The sequence below is a fragment of the Drosophila teissieri genome, chromosome X (genome assembly GCF_016746235.2).
Source record: "Drosophila teissieri strain GT53w chromosome X, Prin_Dtei_1.1, whole genome shotgun sequence".
Taxonomy (NCBI): Eukaryota; Metazoa; Arthropoda; class Insecta; order Diptera; family Drosophilidae; genus Drosophila; species Drosophila teissieri.
The window spans coordinates 11,113,654-11,134,051 of NC_053034.1; the positions used below are offsets into that span (position 1 = coordinate 11,113,654).

The 20,398-nt window shown below is 44.5% G+C and overlaps 1 protein-coding gene and 1 long non-coding RNA gene across 3 annotated transcripts; both read right to left on the bottom strand.

Moving 5' to 3' along the window:
- Positions 1–4,619: 4,619 nt before the first annotated feature.
- LOC122624751 lies at positions 4,620–5,653 on the bottom strand. The gene is made up of 3 exons (XR_006326505.1): positions 5,356–5,653; positions 5,036–5,244; positions 4,620–4,974 (listed from the first exon to the last, which is right to left on the bottom strand). It is a non-coding gene; the product is annotated as an uncharacterized LOC122624751 (long non-coding RNA).
- A 5,379-nt stretch (positions 5,654–11,032) lies between these two features.
- Positions 11,033–20,183, bottom strand: LOC122624441 (homeobox protein B-H2). Of its 2 annotated transcripts, none has more exons than XM_043803976.1 (3): positions 18,850–20,183; positions 13,829–14,081; positions 11,033–12,267 (listed from the first exon to the last, which is right to left on the bottom strand). In XM_043803976.1, exons 1-3 carry the CDS (start codon positions 19,913–19,915, stop codon positions 11,568–11,570), a joined length of 2,019 nt encoding a protein of 672 aa, XP_043659911.1. In that variant the 5' UTR covers positions 19,916–20,183; the 3' UTR covers positions 11,033–11,567. The 2 variants fall into 2 exon arrangements, with proteins under 2 accessions (XP_043659911.1, XP_043659912.1); XM_043803977.1 differs by lacking the exon at positions 18,850–20,183 and adding an exon at positions 14,144–14,244.
- Positions 20,184–20,398: the final 215 nt, after the last annotated feature.

Sequence of the window (20,398 nt, forward strand, 5' to 3'; positions counted from 1 at the left end):
GTGCCCGAGCTACCGAAAAGTGTTCGTTAATGAAACTTAATTGATTCAATTCATTAATCATTAACCACGACCCCCAGACAGCTCTCTCTCTCTCTCTCTCTCTCTCTAGCGCAGTAGCCCCGTCTCTTTCGCCGTTTTCCATCCAGAGGGCGGGCGTTACTTCCGGTTGGCTTTAAGGGTTAAGCCCTCCAGATGACGCGGCTTGAAAGCACTTGAAGATTATCCAGACTCCTCTGAGACTTTCACTTAATGTTGGGGAAAAATGGGGGAGCAGTTGGGAAATAATCAATGGATTCAAATGGAGAATCTGAGAGTCTGAGAAGCGGGTTACTAAGCGTTGGTCTCGGGTTACCAGGTCGTAAACTACAAACCATTCATATATCATCTTCCTAAAAGGCCACATATTAAATTATGGTAAATGCTACAAAAGGGCCCCTTTTCAATACCCTTTTAAACGCTGTTAATAACGCAGAAATATATCGTAATAATAATAATGTAACCACACAAAATATAATGTTTAAGAACCCAGTGAATTTTCTTGGATTTATTTCTACCTAATAATTACAAGAGCTACTAAAAGTCAAGGCATCCCAAATGGCCATCGATAGTGTATTCAATTATGCATTTTTGATTTAAAATGTGCGCAGGCGCAGCCCGAAGAATGGAAAAGTGACAAATTTATGGTTCAACTTGGGCTTTCCACCTATTTTTTTTTTATTTTATTGTTGTTTTTTTTCCTGTGTTTTGACAATGAAAACTCTTCTCCGCCGCTTTGAAGTGCCAGCGATTGGATTACCCACTCGAAACACTCGAGAATAGGTGTTAGTCGAGGAGCGGGCATTGTTTGTGGTTGTTTAATTTATGTTTGGCTCTTAGCTAAATTCAAATTCTATCGCTCAATTATGTTGAGATAAAAGGAAATTGCTGCGACATTAACACTTTCTTAATCTGATGTTCTGAATTTATGTGCGGCCATGGAATTTTGAGGCGGCGTCTGGTCTCGCACCGCCGAAAAAAAGCAGGGAAACTGGAAACTGGGGGAAATGGAGGGCTCGTATGGATGGATCTCAAGTCGATGTCGATGTCGTTGCATTAATGCCACGCGCACACTAAGCGGGCCAAAGTCAAAGAAAATCTGTGTGTTGTGTGTGTGTGCTTGGGCTGTTTATTTTAAAATTTATTACCAAAATTATCGACTAAACGATGCAAGCAAAAACAATCGATAAAAGTGAATTCTTCGCCTGGGACCCCGAAAATGCCGAGGATGGGGGAAAAACCTTTTAATTTGCTTGTAACAAAAATTTGTTATCTCCTAAACTGTGCCATAAAAAACGAGAACGAAAAAGGTCGCGGCCGCGGTCGCGTTCGCAGTGCCGAGCCCAGATCCATTTTAATATATCACACACAGGGACAGGGAGGTTGAAAACCAAAAACCAAAAAAAAAACACAAAAAATACAAAATAAGAAAAGGAAAAAAAGTGAAGAAAACTGAGTCCGAGCTGAAAACTGGACGAGGCCATGGGCCACCAGACACTTGGTCTGGAATTGGGTTCGGTTTTCAGTCTTCAGCTCTTCAGTGTTTTTGGGCTCTGGGGTTTTGGGCTCTTGGGTTTTTCGGCGGAGTGCAGGCTCTTAAAAGGTGTTGATGTTTAAGTTTAACATTGTTTCTCGTTATCGTTATAGTTTAGTGGCAGCGACAACAAAAGCGGTCCAAATAAAACCAAACAAACCAAACAAACCAAGCCAACACACACACACACACACACACACACACACACACACACGCACATCCAGCTAACACCGAAAGTAACCGAACTTGGCTAATTGATGCAACTTTTATGACGGCGAGCGGCTCCAGCGTTTCGTATTGGGATTGGGACTCGGATTGGGATTGGGATCGGGATTCGGGGCTGGTATTTTTAGCTCACACGTTTACAACCCGCCGATAAGCATCAGCAATGCTTCAGATAACAGCAACAACGACTGGGACACACTACTATACATATACCTATATACGTGAGTATGTAAATGTGTGGATATATGTACATTCGTATATAGTCGCTGGATCCATCGGCCGTGTGTTTGTATCTGGAGCAATCGCGTACAACTTTTACATTATGCACTTTTGAATACATCTTGTGCAGATAAGGCTCGCGTTCTGGGCCCGCAGCTAAAGTCCCTGCGATTTGCGGGGTATCACTGCGGCATGTCCATTTCTTGGCCCTACTTGAGTGGAATGTGAATACTACATTGAAACCTCCCATGTTTCCAATTTTTGCTCTGTCAATTGATATTTAATATATATATATTATATATATATATATATATATTATAATGGGTATCAAAGCGACCCGAAGTCTGTGGGGATCCTGGGTTCTTGTCTCCGCTAAAATATATTCATCACCGACGAGCTGATAGGAGGGCAGCGCTTTAATGAATGGCCACATGGAGAGTCCAGTTCCGCACCGTGGTCGAGATGAAATGAGTTGAGCTGAGTCGAAGGTAGGTAGGTGTGCTAATTGATGTGCCATCTCCCCATCGCCATCTGCATCTGCATCTGCTCGAGGAAAGAGTGTTGAGGATGAGGAAGGGAGGAGGATGCAGGATGGAGGATGGAGATCGAGGCTGGAGGAAGGTGCATGGTGGATGGAGAATGGAGGACTGACGACGGAGGACAGCAGACTGAGGACGAAGGAGGACTTTGGCGCACGTCATCCTGGTGGACGCGTGGGCTTATCGCGGTCCAAAGTTTTTGGGGCGTCATAAAGTTGCACGTTGTCAAGAGTGTCCGAGTGTCTGACTGTCCGAGAGTCCGGAGAGCGTTGCCTTCGCTTTTTGAGCCTCTTTGAGCCATGTTAATGCATCAATCTGGCCAGGAAGAAAGGCAGAGAGGCCAGGAACTATTTGATTTATGTAGATGCCTGTAACCGAGGTTGAATGCAAGCCGAGGAATGCTGGATGTGTAACAAAGAGAGTGCCAGACCGTAGAAGGGGGATCATCAGGGGTAGACTTTCAAAGGTATAACAACCACTAAAACAAAAGGTTCCATACTTGCAATTCCATTCAACATGGAAAAGAAATCGAAAATACCAACAACTAATATTTATAAGAGCTAAATATAACTTGGAATCAAAACAATAATGCCACTCAATAAATAAGAAACCCTCCACTTGGCTTATTATCCAACTGCAGATACCAGAAGACCAAAAAACGAAGCCATTCAAAAGTCGCCTAGTATACAAGTATGTTACCATGACAAAGAAGAGATCGTAAGAAAAATTGATTCGAACAATGCGCACACGAAATCTATAACCATAACCATATAACCATATATAAAACAAGCGACAGACATGAGCACAGAAAATATTTATGCAGCGAATACCGTACGAATGGCGAATCTCGAATAATGAGATTCGAAAATAAATAATTTAGCACTTATCTTTAAGCAAAATGTTAACTTAATTAGATAATTACTTTAATGTCATTTTAAACAAAAACAAATGCGCTGTCGCCGCACTCCGCTTCGATATTCCAAAATCCGAGATTGGATCGCATCGGGGCATTAACGCACACACTCACCAATTTTACTGAATGAACGCTGGACACAAAAGCAGGAAGAGGAGGTGACAAGGGGGACAAGGGGGACAAGGAGGAGGAGATGAAACCAAGATCGAACTGAACTGAATCGAATCGAATCGAATCGCATTCGAATCGAGTTGAAAACAAAACGTGTCGCCATCATCATCGCCGTCTTGGTCGTCGTCGTCGTTGTCTCCACGAAACTTAATTAATGCACAATCTTTTATATTGTTGGAAATTGACTTAAATTATTTATTAGCGAATAAAATTAAAAACTTAACGCCATAAAAGTGTTAAAACCACTTAGCAAGCCATTTGCCAAAGCCACATCGCACATCCCCCCGCTGGGCATCCAAATCCCCACAACCACAGCCACATCCACATCCACATCCAAGTCCACATCCAATTCCAATTCCGATTCCGATTTCGATTCCACATCCACAATGCCCCCAAGTCGAGGGCAAAATCATTTATATGCGTAAAGCCTTTGTCAGAAATCGCTTCATTTGACAAAAATAAAACCCAAATAGATGGGACAGTGCGTACCGTTTGTGGAAATCCCACACCCAAGCCATTCCTTGTATTTAAATATTATTATTATACTATTATTTAATAAATAATACTAAATCATTTCCAAACTTGCACAATTCACTGCCTCAAAACTTGAGTGCCTCAAATTATAAACAGTCACAATCATGCAGGGGCTGTCCTTATGCTCGCGTAACGCACTGTCCACCTATTAGTACGTGCTGCTTTAGAAGTCTTCGATTTGAAGCGCAACCTGGCTGTGTTTTAATAAATTAACCACCAAGAGCAGTTCGGATCTTCGGATGTTTGGATCTTCGGATCTTCGGATGTTTGGATCTGCGATCTTGGGCCACTTGACAAGTCAGCGGCCGATTGCTTCACCTTTAACGTTTTGCGTTTTGATTTTGTCATTTTTCTTGTTGATATAAATATGCCCGTGCGATTAGCATAAAAAAGCAGTTAACAATTTGTACAACATTTATCTAGTTTTTCATTTAACTCTCTCTCGCCCCGCTCAATCGCGTATGGCATGGATTTTAAGTGGTCTTTTGTATAATGTGTAGGATATGAATGGCAGGCCGTATATGTCTCTGTCTCCAAACTCTAGTCACTGGGCTCTCGACTCTGGTCACTGGTCTCTGGTCACTGGGCTCTGGTCATTGGGGCCAAGTTGGCTTTTTGGCCCGGATTAAGCCTGGTTCATTCATGCTTTGCAGGTGGCGGAGCGGTGGAATGTGCCGCTGCTGGCCATAAACTTTCATTATTAAGAGCGTTTTTGATCGCCACCGACTACGGGAACTTGACTTGTGGCCCAGGTTCGGTCGTGGAACTTGGTATGTGAATAGTGTTGCTGAAAAGGAAAACGCCTAATAGGGTTTAAGTGGTGCAAATTGCAAATTTGCCTATATCATAATAGATCGAGTTTACCGAGATTTACGCTTTAATTCAACGTAAAATGAATATGTTTTAAAACGAATTCCGCCACAAGCGAAAAATGCTAATGTGCAGCATTAATTGTTATCGGCTGCTTGTAATCAAATACGGCGATTGCTCCACAAGCAGCGTTCTGCAATTCATTTGGTAATTCGAAACGCTTACAAAGTTACGGGAGGCACAGTGGGAATTCCTTGCGGCAACTGAAAAGTACATCAAAATAGTAATCAAAAGTAATTTGCAACAGCAGCAGCAACAGAAATGGGCGACAGGCGGCCACTTGAGTCCTTTTTCCTTTTTTTGTTTGAACATACTATAGAATATAAAGACCGTATGCCGCAGGACGACGGGGTGCTCGTCCATCCAATTCCAATTGCAACTCCAATGCCACTGCCACTGCCACTTCCACTTCCACTTGGTTTACCGCGCACATCAACACCCTCGGCTAATTGATGACAAATTATTATGAGCTGCCGCCTCGCACCCAAAGCCAATTTTGATGAATGGAAATGGAAATGAAAATGAAAATGGAATTGGGCATGGGCATGTGGAAATCGACAGGCAAATGGAAATGGAAGTGGAAATGGAAAATGAAAAGTCCGTATGCCAACTGACGCGCCTGACAACTGTCAAATTAGCAAATGAGAAAATGAGCAAAGCAAGCTGCCTCACAACAATGGCAAATTAAGGCCAGGAATTACCATTTTGCATACAGACATACATACATACATACAGTACAAAGCCAAGGACGAACAAAGGACACGCGGGGGTTGATCGAGTGGTTCTCGAGTGCCAGTAATTCCGGGGGATTAGGGGGGCTTTTCACAGCACTTTTGTGCGATTTGGCATCGAAATCTACTTAATTCCAGTTGACACCCAAATGCTTTGCCAGGCATTTGTATGTTGATTAAAATGTTGGATGCACATGTATCATTGCTTTTTACACAGCCAACAAAGATATAAATTTATCTATCTATACTGTTCATTATAGGTTTATCATATATGTAGGTATACAATATTAAACAAACAAATACAAATTCTCTTTTAAAAACTGGTTCATCGAATACTTTTGGCCATAGTTTCTCTATAAACAGCATAAATACATTTAAAGTTAATTTGCGCAATCCCATTTATTATGCAAACAATATTGAGAATTAAAACTACATGAAAGGCTCTGTCCCCCCCTCCATGTGCCCCTCCCCGCTGATCGATCAACCCTCGGCGGTCCAGGTCCTTTTTGCCTTCGGCCCTTCTGCGTGCCTCCTCCCACTTACTGGAGAACTGCCTGCTGTTGCCTTTTCTGTTCTAGTTGTAGTTGCAGTTGTAGTTGTATTTTTATTCGTGGGCCTTGACTTGGCACAATTGTATCCGTAAATTGGCTCAACTCAACTCGAGTCGAGTCGAGTCGAAGTCGATGGCAGTAATTGGATACCGATGTGGCAACTGTTTGCTTTCCGCGGCCTTTGTTTTCCGCACAGCTTGAGGTCCATTCAGGACCTCTTTTTTGACCGACTGGCTGAGTGAATGACAGGCGGCAGGACTTGCCTTTAGTTTTGTGCACCATTTACCATTTACCATTTACGGACTCACGATTCACGATTTACGATTTACATGACCGCGGGCGCAGTTTAGTCACACTTCAGTTGTACCGAATTCCAAATAAAAAAATTCCAAAGTAGGCATACCTCGCATACTTCTTTCTGGCCACGTGCCGCACTCTCGACCTGGCCAAACAAAAGCTTGACTTTTGGCGCCTTTCGAGCGTGTACTACCCACACACACACACCATATCCTGGGACCACACACAAGCTCGGCTAACGGCACTTGTCCCCAAAATCCAAAAAAAAAAAGAAGGAAAACGGTGTACAGCACATAATATCGAAGCTCCGGGAAAGTATCGGCTTACTGCCATATCACATCGCCACGCATGGGATCGCCTTTGCAGCCATCATCATCGCATCATCATTGCTTCATCATCATCATCATCGCCGCCGCCGCTCGGCTGTGAGAACCTTTTGACATTGGCGTGTGCCCCACGAAGGCGAGGGAATCAAGTTTGGGATACCCTGTAGCGGGGTATGCTGAGCTGCTGATGGCAGAGATGGACATCCCAACGAATGAGAGCTGATTAGGATGGATAAACTGGGAAGCTAATGATTTAAGTTGAGGTAGAAAAAGTGCATGGCAACCTCGACTTGAGATTATCCCAGGATAGCCTCCTGGTTGGGTTGATGCAGGATCTAGGCACCGCGCGTTTCATGTACAGACCGATGATTGCCTTTTGCAGTTTGCACAGTTAAAATTGATTGAAAAACCGAAAACTGAAAACTGCAAACTGCAAACTGCAAAACTGAAAACCGAAAACCGCAAATGCAATTGCAGAGCGAATTGCAAATCGAACGCATGCAAATTGGGCCGGCGGCTTCACTTCACTTCTTCAGTTCTGCAGTTCAGTTGAGGTATCTGTTTTTACAGTGGCAGGTTCAAAACCAGTAGCCGCCAGTGGGGGTCCATCTACATGTCTGAGGTCCAGATTCAAGATTCCTGATGCCAAATGCCAGATGCCCCGTCCATCAAGAGGAACGTTTGAGCTGCAGAGGGCAGTGCGGCAAATTGGCAGCGTTTAACTGGCGGCGACGACCGACAAATCGATTTTTCTGATCCCTGGCGCCACACAGCCCATTCGCAGTAATTTAAAGGCATCGGGATCCGCTGGAGGAATATACATACATATATATACGAGTATTGACATAACCTTGCCTGCCCCTTTGACCGGCACATACATAAATCTCCGCTGACTTCCTGACCTCCGCCATCTAATTCGATAAACACACGCATTTAAGCGCACAAATTTATTGATAACGGAAGCTCCCAAAATCTCAATCCCTTCAACCCCCTGGTGACCCCATGTGGGTAGTACATGCAGAGAAAAAATGGGTATTTGTAATATCTGTAATTATGTACTTTACAGCAGGCCAAAAACTATTTTAATTGTATATACAAGTGTACAGGTTAAAAGTTATTGAAATACTGTTAATGCAAATACCATAAATAGTATAATACTTGATTTTATTTATAATTGAATTGTTTCTATATGTTTTGTTTTATTTGATTTTATCTATAATCGAATTGTTTCTATATGTTTTATTTATTTGATTTTATCTATAATCGAATTGCTTCTATATGTTTTATTTATTTGATTTTATCTATAATTGAATTGTTTCTATATGTTTTATTTTATTTGATTTTATCTACAATCGAATTGTTTCTATATGTTTTATTTATTTGATTTGTTTCGAATTGTTTCTATATGTTTTTGCTGACTGTGCATGTTACGTACCGTATTCCCATCGATTCTGTGCCCGCTTTGTGCACAACAAATCGCCTGTGTAATGAAGCAGCATCGCCTGCTCCATCCTCCATCCTGCATCCCAACATCCTGGCAGCCTCACATCCTCACATCCTGACATCATCCTGGCATCCTGTGACAAATTAGCCTCACAAAGAAGTCGCTGGCGGATGGAATGGGCTAAAAAAGCGGGCGAACTTAAGGCGCACCCTGGCCAGAAAGTTGTCAATTAACTGGGGGAAGATGGGTGGGTGGTGCAGAGTGGGTGGTGCAGAGTGGGTGGTTTGCTAGTTGGGTGGTTGGGTTCAGTGGTGCGGCGGCAGGGACGATGGCAAACGCATTGCAATTGCTTCCGGTGTGAAAGCACTTTGTCAGCTCGGATGCACAAAAGACACAAATTTGCCAAACTCGCCAGAATGCGACGAATGGCACTGCACAATGGGGGCAATCATGGAAATAAGTGATAAAATCAAACTAAGCCATTTGAATTCATGATATTCCGATATCCTCTGCATATTGTATCGCCCACATTAGCCCTAAATATGAAAAAGAAATACCCAACGAATTGTATGCTCATTTCAATTGATGTTATTGCGATTGTTGTGAAGAAATGGGGCGAAAATCTGAGTGCCATAAAAACTTCATAGGATGCACATAAACATTTATTTTTACAGCACATTTGCAATCTAGCCAAATACGATTAATTAGATTATTATTATTAAAAATTCCATAACTAAACCTAGATATGCTCCTTTACTTAGCTATCAACATTTCCCACCGAGTCAACTCCATTTGCGGGATTAGCTTGGCAAAGTTTGGGGCCACTTTGTTTGCCCAATCAACTGTGAGATGACAACAAAAATATGCAAATAGCCACCACCACCATTAGATTGTGTATATATATAGCAGTATGTATGTGGTTATAGCCTCCCACTGGCCCGAAGGACCAAAGGCCCGAAAGTCCTGGCACCGCGTTCTCGGTGAAAAGTTTCGCACGGTCTGGCGACTTGACGGGCCACTCATAAATTTATAAGTACTTGCACTCGAACTCGAACTCGCAGCGTCGCTCTCCTCGGGGCACTCATAAACATTTCAAATTCCAAATCGATGCGAAAAAAGCAAATTGTATTCAAGCCGCAGCGGCGTATAATCAATTTGTTACAGAGGCGTTATGCAGACGCTGCTACGCACAAATCCAGAAACCAAAATCCAAAATACAAAATACAAAATCCATAATACGAAATACGAAAAAATACCCCATCAACACTTGACTTGGAGGATGACGACGACGCAGCCACTTCACGCAGCGTTCCACAGTTTGCTTGAGAAGCCGGATCCGCATCCGTATCCGTATCCGGATCAATATCAGGATGAGAACTCGGTGTTGGTCCTGGCAAGGAGCAGTGCTACTTGGCAAGGGGTTGTGTGTGTGTGTGTGTGTGTGTGTGTGTGTGGCACTCGAAGGCAGCGCAAATTGAATTCGCTTAGCCGCAACCCCATAAATTAAAACATTAAGCAAGGCGGCGCTGTGCAGAAATTGAAATTGTCATAAAAGTAGCGAAACTGGCAAGCGGCATGTAAACAGGCAAAACAAACAGCTACGGGGTAGGTCCTTGCACCAGCTAGAGATGGCAGGCTATCAAGGATATTCATTTGAATTTCTGATATCTCTGATATGCAAATATTTAGTGCCATATTTGCAACATTCATTAGTGAGTAAGCCCATATATTAATTTAGTATCTTGTTTCCATTTAAACTAATTAAAACTAATTCTCTATGCAACCATATGAGTTCCAGCAATAACCTAGTAAAATGCACCCTTTAACCCACTTAGCCCGCAGTTAACCCACGACTGCCGTCTCACGCTGCCATCTCTAAGCCGCTGATTTCCATGCAGGGTGGAAATCCCTTCCGTTCCCGGCAAGTCAATTAGAAGCGTTTCGACACTCAAACGACGAGCGGCGAGCGGCGAGCGGCGTCTTTGCGGAATCGGAAGCGGAACTGCGATTGGCGATGGGATGGGGCTCACTTCTTGCCAGGACGACGACGACGGCGATGAGAATGAGGATGAGGACCAGGACCCTTGGCAAATGTTAACAATTTCTAAGTGAGCAGTTTAGTGGCCGCTTCCCAGGCCAAAATGCAACAGTTCCTGGAGTGGCCCTATCGAGTTGCGAGTTGCGAGTTGCGATTTGCGATTTGCGTTCGAACCCTCGAGATTTTGACTGCGACTTTGGCGGCTCGTGTGTCAGCTCGCATTAGGCTCAGGATCGCAGAAAGGTCCTTCAGCCGTTGACGAGTCCTTAAGTCCTTAAGTCCTGCGCAAGACAATAGCCAGTTCTGGATTGCTCTTTTTTTTTGTTTCTTCGCTTTATTATTACTCCACACAATAGACGTCTTAAGACTAGGCACAAAAAAAAAGTTGTAAAAAAAAATACTATACGATATTGTTTGGAAAAAAATCGTGTTGCTTATGTTGCTGTTGTTGGTCTGCTGCGTATGTACAAAAATCATTTACAAAAATGTACAAAATTGCATCTAAAGCTAGGTTTAATTAAATATAGAAAAAAAAAGATTTATATTATATATTATATATATGTACGTTCGTTTGTTGTTCACAATTACTGAGGGGGGCTACTCGTGGAAACAGATGAACATGGGTAGAGTGTCTAATACTGTCACTTTTTGGGTAGTTCTATGGAAATATTTTCGACTTTTCGATTTTATACAAATTTTATGCAGTTTGCCACCATTTAGTTCGCAGTTCAGATTCATGGTTTTTGGGGTTTTTAGCAAGCACATTTTATCTACAGCTGTGTCTAAAATAAAGGTATGTTTATGAGAACTTTCTATGAGTACAATGTAATGAACTTTCGCTTGGTCGTTAAATTTGCATTTATTCGTAGTGTTAAAACTCTTGCAGATATTTTGAATGTGAGAAACAGTTTTTGACATAATATCTAAAGGGTTTTTGCAGTTCTTGAGAAACCACATGTATTTACCTTTAAAACTTTGGACTTTACAATTTAAGACAAAACAAATGTGTTGCAACTTTTTTGAAAAGATGTTCACCATATTTCATAGTTCTTCTCGAACACACGCCGCCCACTTGATTATTTCTTTAGACAAATTTGTGAGATCCAGCTGTGGGGAGGGATGAATTCTCGCGGGGATTCTCAGACCTCCAGGGCCAGCTCCTCGTCATCATCCTCGTCCTGCTCTCGTTCCCTTTCCCTTTCCCGCTCCCGCTCCCTCTCCCTCTCTCGCTCCCTCTCGCGTTCCATGTCCCGCTCGTCGTCCCGCTCCCTGTCCTCCTCCTCGCCGAGCCGCTCCCGATGCGGCGGACTGCCCGGATTCAGGGGCGGACTGGGCGTGATCAGGCGCTGGCGACTGCTGCTGCTGGTCCGCTCGCAGTCCGCTTCGCTATTGGCGCTCTGGCTGGTGGCTGGCGAGCGGGACGCCGCTGGCGGCTGTTGCTGTTGTTGCTGTTGCTGCTGCTGCTGCTGTTGGGCGCCGGCGGAAGCGGCCGCTGCCGCTGCGGCGGCATAGTAGCCGCTGAGCATGGGCGCTGCGCCGGGGGGCGGGGGAGCGGGCATGCCCGGCAGCGCCATGCCCGGCGGCATACTCGATGGATACATGCGGTACGAGGCGGGGAGCGAGGGCTTTTGCATGGCTGCTGCTGCGGCCGCCTGGCGGTAATAGATATCGATCGCGGAGGGCGTGGCGCCGTGGGGCGATTGGGCGGCAGCGGCGGCCGCGTACGGCCAGGCGCTCAAATAGGGCGTGGCACCGCCGTACAGCCGCTGAAAGGCCGCATAGTTGCCCGCCTCGGCCAGCAGTTCCAGGCCCACCGCCGTCTGGCGCTTCCATTTGGTTCTGCAATCGAAACAAAAACGGGGAAATACATTAAACATTTGAAATATTTGATACATTTGCTTGGTAAAATATCTGCCGTTAAATCTAGTTCTTTTTGAAACATGCAAGATGCAGTGAAAGCCATCGAGTCCTCGTCCTCGTCCTCATCCTCGTCCTCTCGATTAATCATGGCATAGTAGTGCCGAGTCATTCGAGGCCTCTCAACCCAAAATATCCCGCCGTGCGGCTGGAGGATTCCGCCCCGGCTGTTTATATTTCGCACTTAATTGTTTTGTCATTAATCTTGTGCCAGCCCACCAAAAAAGCAAAAAAAAAAAAGAAAGAAGGAAATTGGAAATGCAGCCCTACAGCTAACAGAAAACTGAAATTTGAAAACCGAAAAGTAAGGCCTAATTGGCAGCGACCCGCCCTTTTTTTTTGGCAAATCCTTTAATTGTTCAAGGCGCCAGGACTGCGACCAAAACTAGAACTAGAACCAGGTCGGGATCGTTTATTTTTTGTACAATTTTCGCCCATTCATTGGGATATCCTTACGAACAGCAGCTGTGAAGTGTTTCGGCCTAATGGGATATATCATGAGTTGACTTTGGACGAGGTTATGACAGCCCAAGGTTTTTGTTTGTTTTTCCGACTGCTCATTGAATTTCCGACTGCCTTTTTTGGGAGGGCAGTTGGATTGGGAAATAAATTCTTATCTTTGTTGTTTGGCCAAATTTAGAATCCTTCCTAGGTGTAAGTAATGCTAAATACTTTTGCGAAGTATCATAAAAACCCAGCTAATTATAAATCACTTCCGCTAAATAAGCTTAGTGATGCCTTTGCTTAAGTTATATATACCTACAAGCCGTGCCACACTATTTTCACATCTAAAAATACACGGAAAAAAGGAATGTATAAAAAATAAAATAAAGCCCGCAACCCCCTTGGAGAATTCACACAGCCATCAGTCATATCCGGTTGCGTTTTGCGTCGTCAGCTACGCAAGATGTTGGTCTGTTGGTCTGCTGCTCCTCATCTCCCATCTCCCATCTCCTCATCTCCCATCTCCTCATCTCCCACTCCCAGTTCCAGTCCACAATTCACAATTCCCAATTGTTGTGGTAAGCATTCTGTGCTCGAAATTGTGACAAGTCATTGGGCAATAATTAAAAACGAAAATAAAACGCGATCGAACGTAATAAGGCGGCAATCGAAACGAAAAACGAAAGACTTAGGCAACAAACTTGCACTGAGAAAAATACGCAAAAAAACCAGACGCCTCATTTACCAAAGGGAATCTTTCGTTTAACGACTCTCAACGCAAAATGCTAAAAAATTAAGCAATCAGCATAAAAAAAAGCACAGCACAACGATAAGGTGAAAATAAAAAGAAGATGCAAACTTAGCCATTAACAGGAATTGAATTTTATTGGAAAACTGCGCGAAGAAATGGGCGCAACGCTTTAATGGCGCTGATTACCGAACACTCAGACAGCCCCCCGTAAAAACAAAACCCCCCCACCCCCACTGTATATACATATACATAGCCATTAAAGCACAAAGTACAAAGCGTGCCGCTCACCTGCGATTCTGGTACCAGGTCTTCACCTGGCAGTCGCTCAGCTCCAGCTTGTTGGCCAGCTCCATGCGATCCTGCACGCTGAGGTACTTCTGCCGCTCGAAGGACTTCTCCAGCGTCTGCAGCTGGTGGTCCGTGAAGGCGGTACGCGCCTTCCGCTGCTTCTTGCTCAGACTCAGACTCAAGTGCGACGAGGAGTCGCCGTTCGCCGAGCTGCCGTTCTTCAAACTGTCCTCGCCATCGTCGTCCTTGCCACCTGCAGATGATTCAAAGTTAAATACAAGTCAAGAGCGGTTTAACGACGGTGCTAGACTAAACCTTTACTGATATCCATATTTGTGTACAATATTAGTTTGCCTTTTTTATGCTCTCTTTCGAATGGCTTGAATGATTTCGCTCAGTGCACTGTGTTTGTTGGAGAAACGACAAGATATCTATTGTGCTGGGACCCCATTCCTGCCACATCCCCCTGACATCACTCATATATTTGCAATTTTCTGCAACATTTACGCGCTTTTTTGTGCATTTATGGCCGGCCAACATGCAACAAGACCGACTGCGGCAACAGTTGCAACTTTGCCGCAGATGCAGCAACGGCAACAGCAGCAACAGCAGCTACTGCTGCATGTGCATGTGGCAACATTGTTGTTGGTTCTGCTGCTGCTGCTGCGGCTGTGGCTGCTACCTTCTGCTAATTTGCAATTAAACAGTTTATGAGCACAAATTACAACAACAACGAACAATTATCAGCATTACTTTGATGGATATGCACAGTGAGGCTTGCCGCTAAAGGACGACGCTCGGAGAGCGACCCTGACCTGTACTTATTCTTATTGGTCACCTAATGAAGTGGCAAGCCTTTAAAAATTTTATTTCCTCTAAATTGTTTTTCTACTTCTCGCCGCTAATCATAACTGCTAATAAGTATGCACATTTCGCAGTGGCTAAAGATAAAAACAAATAACATAAGCTAAATGTATAAACACATATTTAAAAATATTACGATGCACCTATTTAAGCAGCAAGCAAAAATAACAAATTGCAGTAAATTGCTCAAGTTAAATGAAAATTCTATTCTCTCTGTGCAAATCACTTGAGCTTGAAAATCTATCAGAAATCTGTTTTACTTTGTTGAATGCCTCACTAATAACGGAGGCACTTTCTGGAGCCGGCCACGCCCCCGTCTTCCGCCTTCCGCCCTCTGGCTTCCTCTTTCTCCTTCTCCTGTGGCAACTCCCACTCCCACTCCCCGCCCCCGTCCCTCCACCCCCCTTTCTGTTGAATGCATTAACAGCCGTTCCCCGAAGAAGTTTGACTTTCGAAGCATTTCCGCAATTTCTGTTCCACACTTGCAGAGCTTGTAGTGCCCCCTCTTACTGCCCCTCTCTTTCACTCCGCCCCTGTTTTTTTTGTAGATGGTAAGCCCCCCTTTGCAGTTTTTACATTCGCATTTGTAATTAAGTGCTTGTGGCTAAACTGTATTAAACATGCTTAAGTGTGCAGCTCCTATTGCCCCTCTCTTTCGCTCTCTCGCTCCAATGCTGTCCGTCTCCCTCTTTACTTATATTTTCTTTCGCAGTTGCTGCTTTTTGTGTTTGCATTTTAATTGCGCAAGCGGCAGTAACCATGGGAAGAAGAAGCAGCCGCAACACATTTGCAATTGGCCTTTTTGCATTTTAATTAAAGAATAAAAGCAATGTTCTTCTTCCAGACCACTTCCACTTCCACTTCTACTTCCAACCCCTCCACTTCCAACCCCTTTTCCCCGCGCTTTCAGCTAAACGTTTATCAACATTTTGATAATGTTGGCGTTTAGTGCAGTCTAGTAACACAACAGCAACAACAACAGCAGCGGCAACAGAAACGTTGCAAGTGCAGCAGCAACATGAGAAGCGAGTGGGCTTACATAACGGTGGTTGGCTTTTCGTGTTACCTGCATTATAATTTGTAATTATTATTGTGGCTGTTGGCTCTGCGATTCAGCATTTCCTTCACGGAAAACGGCTGGAAAACGATGTTGGAAAATCAACAACGAAGCCTTTACTGCTCTACAATTAACTATGAGAACCTTGTACTTAAAGCCGTTCATGCTAGTTCGTATAATAATCGCAGCTTGTTTCTCAAAAACAGTTCTTCTGATTTAGCCAAGCCATCAAACCCAAAAGCTCTCCATTATTTACCCATGAAACAGCACGGTTAGGGCATATGCCAGCATATCAATCAAAAGTTAAATAATATAAATAAGCAGCAGTGCCGAAAAGCAGAAGCCGAAGCAGACAGCGAAATAGAAACAAAAGACTTGGGCAACGAACTTGATTCGCTTGTGCGCTTCTCTGTGGCGCACGTGAATTTTTCGTGGATATCCATTAAATCCATTTTGGCATTTGTGGATTAAGTGGCTGAGCTTTGTCTGTCCCGTTTTCGAGCCGTGTATATGTGGCGCACATGAGTACGTGATCTTGGAAGCCAAAGCAAATGTCTGGCATTCCAGAGATGCCGAAATATGTGAATATGCGAATATGCGAAATGCGATGCCCGAAAATATCAATTTCAATATTGAAACTCTTCTCTTTTTTCTTTGTGGCACTCGATGGAGGCATTCAAGTGGCAGGAGTTACCCCGCCCACCATCCATACCCCCTTTTTCGATCAGTGTACGCTTCGATGGGCAGCGAACAAGCTTTTGGGTCAATTTCAAACGCGGTGCGAAGGATTCACGTTCGAGCCTCGCCAAAAACCAAAGCCAAGATGAGTAAAAAAAAAAGGATAAGAGAAGAAGAAGAACACTAAGAAAGAGGTGAGTGGAGGAGAAGGATAAGGAGAAGGAGGGAGTGCAAGAAAGAGCAACAACTGTCGCTCGCACGCGTCTCAAGTGACACGCGAGTATTGAGTGCACTGCATTAGCACATCCCTACATCCCTTTTTTTTCTCTGCACATCAAGCCATTCCTTTCTATTCAGTTGTCACACTTTGGTTAGTTGGTCTAATATAGTAACTGGTTTGCAAACTTATATTTTCGAGGATGTTAACCTAATATTGAATATTAAAAATCAATCTAACCCCTCTGCTTTCCAAATATGGGCATCGAAATGTTATATTTCGAGAATACCCTTCCTTGTCTCGTAGTTTTTTCTCCTTCTTATTTTTTTTTTATTTTTCTCAGCGTGGGTTCTGCATAAAAGAGCGAGAGAGAAAGCGAGAATGTCAATGGCTGTTTCTTTTTTGTGGAGACTGTGTGTGGGTTGTGCGGCTGCCCAGCCAGCAGATTAAATTTAATTTTGATTTTGATTTTGATTTCTTCGGTTTTATTTGTATTTTTATTTTTATTTGTATTTTTATTCATATGCGTGTGTGTGGCACGGCGTGGCATGTGGCTTGTGGCTCCAGTCAAGGCGATTTCGGTTGGAAAAATTGACAGCGGGAAGTCAAAACAGAAGGGGGTCACTTGGAGGGAGAAATCTCCGCTCTTCGGTTATAGTTTAATTTGTTAATTGATTTTGGCACAAGTCAAAAAAAACACACACACAAACGTAAATGTGAAAATTGTGCATGAAATTGGGGAAGCTTTGATTGAAACAAAATTGCTTAGGGGCTTCAAAATTAACGTTGAAAAAAACTAAATTGAGAAAGAGCAATTATTAAAATAAGTAAAATTAGACGGCATTTTCGCCAGCCAAAAATAGAATTATAACCTTTTGTTGTTTATAAAAAAACAGCATATTAGTACAGCAAAGTTAAGCCTCTATATTAAAAACACACCTCTTTTTATCATATTATTGTAGGGAAATCAACATTCCATTCCTCCAGTTCTGATTTCCATGCTCTTTCAAATAAACATATAATATATAATATTTCAGCACGTTCTCGGCCTTTCTAAATGATATTACTGCAAATCAATTGCGAACGCACGATTACGGCTATTTAATAGTAATTTGTTATAATTTGCATATCGTTTAAAAGCACTTAACGAGAGGAAAAAAGCGAAACTAAAACTGGCAGCGAAATCAATTAGATTGTTGCATGCAAAACAGGGGTGGTGGCGCGCGGGGCGTGGCAGTCAAGGGTATTCCGTTGACAGTTTTGACTGGGCAAATAAGCCGCAAATAAGCGAACACTTCGCTGGCTAATCTGGCCAAGAAGTAGAGGGGGATATAAAAAACAGAAAAAGACAGGCATACACAGAGAGAGAGAGAGAGAGAGAGAGAGACAAAACCTGAGACACCTGCCTCAGACTCAGACTCAGTCACCTGTGTTTTTGTATTTCTCGAGTCTTCGCCTATCGAGCCAGCATTTTCCCCGTTCGAGCCTCACAATTTACGGTGGTTGTTGTTGCGGCCGTTATCTATTAGCCAACAGCCACAACAAAAACGACAAAAACAACAGGGAAAACAGGGAAAACAACCACGCTTAGCACTCAATATATGATATATCTCGGCGGCGGGGAAAATCGTAAATTTAAAGTGGTGCGAAGTCGGGGGTCAGCTGGCTAGGTGTAAATTGCTTGCCACATCCCCTCGAATGTACCAACAAAAGTTCACCGTTTGGGCTCCAAATTAAATGCAACCGAAGCGAATTTTATAAAATATTCGATGTAATTTAGGTTTATAAATATGTTTCTCTATAGCCATAAAAGCACTATTTGTTAAATGTAGTAAAGTAGCTGATGCAGTTGAACTTTGGTAAAGTTTATTAATGGTATTTGTTTTAATGATTATTGCCTCCCTTTACTTTCTTCAACTTTGTATGGCGATTGGCCAGAACTTGATTAGCTTTTATTTGAATGCCTAGTTTATACCTATCAAAAATAGCTTAGTTGTGAATCTATGTATATATTTACTATATATTCTGAATAACTTGAAATTGCAACAATATATATGTATATACTCCGCACTCTGTGCTATGCCTCGCTACATCATCTATTCCTATCTAAGTGTCACTTTAAGTCAATCTGCTATATATACATATATATATAGATGCGATATATATCCCCGACTATATAGATTCCGATTTGTATCCCAGACTTACCGCAATCATCGCTGTCGCTGTCGTCGATGGTGCTCGCCTGATCGCCGCTGATGCTGCTGCCGGCGCCGCCGAGCAACATGTTGCCGTTGCCACTGCCATTGTTGTTGTTGCTGTTGCTGCTGCTGTTGCCGCTGATGATGTTGCTGTTGGCACTAGCACTGTTGTTGTTATTGTTGCTGGCACTGCTGCTGTTGTTGTTATTGTTGTTTCCATTGCCATTGCCACTGGCAGCGCCGCCCAACTGCTGCAGCATCAGCGGCGAGCGGGATCGCTCATCGTGCATGGCATGATGCAGATGCGGGTGGTGCTGCTGGTGGTGGCTCAGGTGGCTCAGGTGGCTCAAGTGCTGGCCAGGATCACCGGGCAGCGCGTGGCCATGCCGATGCAGTGCCTCCAATCGTTCCCTCTCCAGCTGCAGCTGATGCGGGTGGGGATGTTGCTGCTGCTGCTGCTGCTGTTGCTGTTGCTGTTGCTGCTGTTGCTGCAGCACGGCGTAGTGGGCGGGCGGAAAGTGGGCGAGCAGATGGGGCGGCAAGGGGTGGTGGGCGTAGGGGTTGTTGCCGGGCGGCGAATGCCTCTCCCTATAGTGTTCCCGCTCCCGTTCTCGCTCCCTCTCCCGTTCAAAGCGCAGCAACTGCTGCTGTTGCACGATGTACTGTTGCAGGGCAGCCTGCTGATGTTGCTGCTGCTGCTGTTGCTGCTGATGATGATGATGTTGCTGCTGCTGCTGCTGGTGATGGTGGTGATGCTGGGCGACCAGCGATTGCTCCCGCTCCGAGTCCGTCGGACTGCCACGCCCACCGCCGGAAGAGGCGGCTGCCAGGGCGGCCGCCGCTGCTGCTGCCGCCGCCGATGCTGCCGCCGCTCCAGCCAGAATGTCGGTGATCATGAAGCGGGATCGCGTCGCCGTGGTGGCCGTCGCTGTTGTCGTGTTGCTGCCGACGGCCGGGGAAGCTGGACGCGGCATGCCGCCGCCGACGGCAGCGGGATGGTGAGCGGTGGCACTCGGTGCACTGCCAACGGGAGCTGCCGTTGTTGCGGACATTTCCGGTGGCATTGTGGTCATGTGTGGTTAGCCGACGACTCCGCTGCTGCACCTGCACTTTGCACCGAAAAAAAACAAATGTATGTCGCTCTGTACGTGTGACGCGAGTTTCAAGCACTTCTTCTTTCTTAGCTAATTGGTGGTAGCTGTTCGCATTTATTTCAGTTAACTTGACAAGTTCGATTGCTTTGCTTTGTTGCTGTTGCAGTAAACGTTCTCTGGGCTCAACTGGATTCTAAACGCAAATGTCGCTGAGGGGCGCGCACTTTGTGATGTTCAAAAGCGGAGCAACAACCGCTCGCCTTTGGCTTTCGACCGAAACTGAAACTTGCTGCCAGCAACAGCAGCTGCCAGCCGCGGCAGCAACAACAGCAGCAGCAGCAACAACAGCAGCAGCAACAGCAGCAACAACAGCAAGGCAGCAAAAACCAGTTGAGCCACCGCTTCCCATCAGCTGCCACCTGTCGTCGTCTCTCTTTCGCCCATTGACCGGGCCAAGTGGCG